Source organism: Entamoeba dispar, genomic scaffold (genome assembly GCF_000209125.1).
Source record: "Entamoeba dispar SAW760 scf_1105229463025 genomic scaffold, whole genome shotgun sequence".
NCBI classification, from domain to species: Eukaryota; Evosea; order Mastigamoebida; family Endamoebidae; genus Entamoeba; species Entamoeba dispar.
This window is the reverse complement of record NW_001855486.1, coordinates 2,372-5,344: the sequence shown is the minus strand read 5'-3', so window position 1 is coordinate 5,344 and position 2,973 is coordinate 2,372. Positions and strand designations below refer to the sequence as shown.

At 26.2% G+C, this 2,973-nt stretch overlaps 2 protein-coding genes across 2 annotated transcripts in view, besides 3 other annotated features; both read right to left on the bottom strand.

The window, feature by feature from the left end:
• Positions 1–27: 27 nt before the first annotated feature.
• Positions 28–72: a sequence feature (AT_rich).
• Positions 73–334: 262 nt separating this feature from the next.
• Positions 335–2,890, bottom strand: EDI_003750 (uncharacterized protein; the record flags this gene model as incomplete). Its single annotated transcript, XM_001740565.1, has 1 exon — positions 335–2,890. One exon carries the CDS (start codon positions 2,888–2,890, stop codon positions 335–337), a length of 2,556 nt encoding a protein of 851 aa, XP_001740617.1.
• Positions 857–891: a microsatellite.
• Positions 2,286–2,411: a microsatellite.
• A 61-nt stretch (positions 2,891–2,951) lies between the features above and the next one.
• EDI_003640 (uncharacterized protein) overlaps positions 2,952–2,973 on the bottom strand; it is a gene marked incomplete at both ends in the record, with an annotated part of 420 nt that continues 398 nt past the window's right edge. Inside the window, one exon of the mRNA XM_001733469.1 lies at positions 2,952–2,973. This exon is cut by the window's right edge and continues 398 nt beyond it. Coding sequence (XP_001733521.1) covers positions 2,952–2,973 — 22 coding nt within the window.

Below are 2,973 nucleotides of genomic sequence, written 5' to 3'. Positions count from 1 at the left end.
AAATCTATTTTAAAATAGTATCATTCGATTTTTTTATTTTTCTATTTTTAAGTTATGATAAATAAAAAATTTGAATGAAACATCCACTTTTCACTATCATCTTTCATTTTCTGATTATCTCTTATTGGTCTTGTTTTTTAGAGTGGTCAAATGACTTACCATTCATCATAATGAATGTTATTAATCAAAATCAATCAATTAATCAAAAGAAATGATTTATGATGAATAAAAAGATAACAAGAAATGATAATAATAAATAATGTGATTTATTGTCAAATAATCATTTCAAATGATATAACAACAACAATGTAATCACGTTGTTGATTAAAACTAATTATTTCATAAGATGATTACATTCTAAACATATTCCTGATGATTTTAAACATGTTGAATGATAACTATGACCACATCCAAATACATTGATTAATTCATCCTTTTCTTTATGACAAACAACACATTCTTTTGTTGTAATAATTCCTTTTTTTAATTCTTTGTTATGTTGTTGTATTGTTTGGTTTAGTTGTTCATTTGAAATCATTTGAAGTGTTTTGTACATTGTTAATTTCGATTGGCTTTGTTTGATTAAATCACTTAACACCATTCTTAATAAAACTCCTTCTGTGATTTTACAACAAAATTCAATTCCTTCTTTTATTGGTATATTTGAAATTTCTATTTCAACTATTTCTCGATACACTTTCTTGTATTCTTCATAACATTCATTTCTTCTCTTCATTATTTCATTACATCTCTTCATCACTTCAACACATTCTTCATTTCTAGTTATATCTCTTAATCGAAATGTTTCACTTACTTCTTTGAGATCTTCCATAATTCCTTCATACATTTTAGTTATTTCTTCTTCCTTTTCTTTTCTTTCTTCTTCGTTTTGATTTTGATTTTGTTTGTCTATTTCATTTAAACATGTGATACTTCTGCTTTGAAGATTTCTAAAACATTCTTTAATTTCTCCTTTCTTTCTTCTAATCATCAATATTGTTCTTTCATCTTTATATTTCAATGCCAGTTCAATAACTTTATCCATATCACATGTTTTTCTATCGATGATTTGTCGTATTTCTGTGGTGTCTTTCTTCATTTCATAACAACTCTCAATCACTTTCATAACAATACATCTCATATTTCTTTGAATGATTGGATTTACTTCATTCATCATTATTCTTCCATACTCATAAATGATTTCATATGGTGTGTTTGGTTGAACTAAACAATATAATCCACAACTTGCAAAATATTTAACTCCAATATTCATTGTTTTCTTTATATCCATTTCATACATTTTTTTTGTGAATTTTTTAACTGTTTTCTCAATACTTTCTCGTTCTAATCCTTTTCGTATCCATCTTTCTATCTCATTCCATACATCTCCTTTTTGGATAATAACCATTGTCATTAACGCATCACGTGCTGTTTCATTTTCATTTAATCTCCGTAATATTTTCTTATTATTAACTGTGAATGCTGCTTTAACTATTTTATCTATTTCTTTTCCACTTCTTTCTTTAACACATTCTTTAATTCCTTCATTACACATTTCTTCATCTTCTTTATTGTAATCTTTTGATGTTAAAACATTAAATATAGCTTCTTTCATTCCTCGTTCTCCATATTTCATTCTAATCAGTTCTCGTGCTGCACTTTCTTTAACTTCTGTGATTGGACTTTTCATTGTTTCTATTAATCCTTCAATAACTTCTTTCTTCTCTCCAATATCTCTCAACACATCTATTGTTTTGTCTTTACAAATAATAATTCCTGCTTCAATTAATGTCATTCCATATGTATTATTAAATACTATCTTAATTATTTCTTTATCATCTCCTTCTGCATTACATCTTTCTGCATTTGTGATAAGCATTTCAATATTGTTCTTCATGCTTTCTTCAATTAAACTTGTTGGTGTGATTCCATGTTTGAGAATGTTATGTGAAACAATGCGAAATGCTTCAATTGTCTTTTTCCCTAATGACCTATACATTGTGAAAATAGTAGAATATCTTGAATATTCAATACATATACTGATCACAGATGCAATATCTAATATATTTGAATAACATCCTATTATTCTTTCACTTATTGTACTATCTTTATTTTTCAATCCCATCACAAATATTTCCCATGCATTTTTCTTATTTATTTCAATTTTCTTTCCTTTCTCATTTATTTCTGAAATTATTTTATTCATTATTATTTCTTTTTGTTCATCAGGAGTGGATTCAATTAATGTATCAACACATTCTAATTCTTTTGCATATTCCCAACAATCTTTTCCTTCTTTTGCCATTTTACTTATGATTTCTTTTCCTTTTCTTTTCATTGTTCCTTTTCTTTCAATGCATATCTTTATTTGTTCTTCTTCATTTTCTATCTCATCTATCATTTCTTCTTCTGTTGGAATGTCTATACTTTTGAATCTATTCATTGTGAGTATTACTATCATTTTATCATTATTCTGAATTTCTTCTATTGGTGTATTATTTATTATTTCTTTCTCTCTATTCCCTTGATTAACTTTAATTTGATTATTATATTGTGTTAAAATGATTGTATCACAGCAAATAATAGATATTGGTGATTTAACTTTGATTTCTTTAATTATTTCAATACTAAATTTCCCTTCATCAAATCTTTCTTCATACAAACTTATTGTGTTATTATGTAATATACAAAGATGTGGGAGTGTTTCCTTCTTTTCAATTTGAAGAATAGGTGTTGATGAAATACTTTGGATTTTTTTATACAGATAATATTCTGTTGGTGGACATGTGAATGGTGGAATACAACTCTGATATTTTGATTCATTTCTATTCATTTTCTCATCATTTAAATCACATAACCATAAAAATACTGATTTACTTGTTGCTAACATAAATTGTCCGACTTCTTTTGTTTTTGCTGTGACATGTGTTAAACATGAATTTGATAATACATCAACATGTCCTCGTTGTCCAA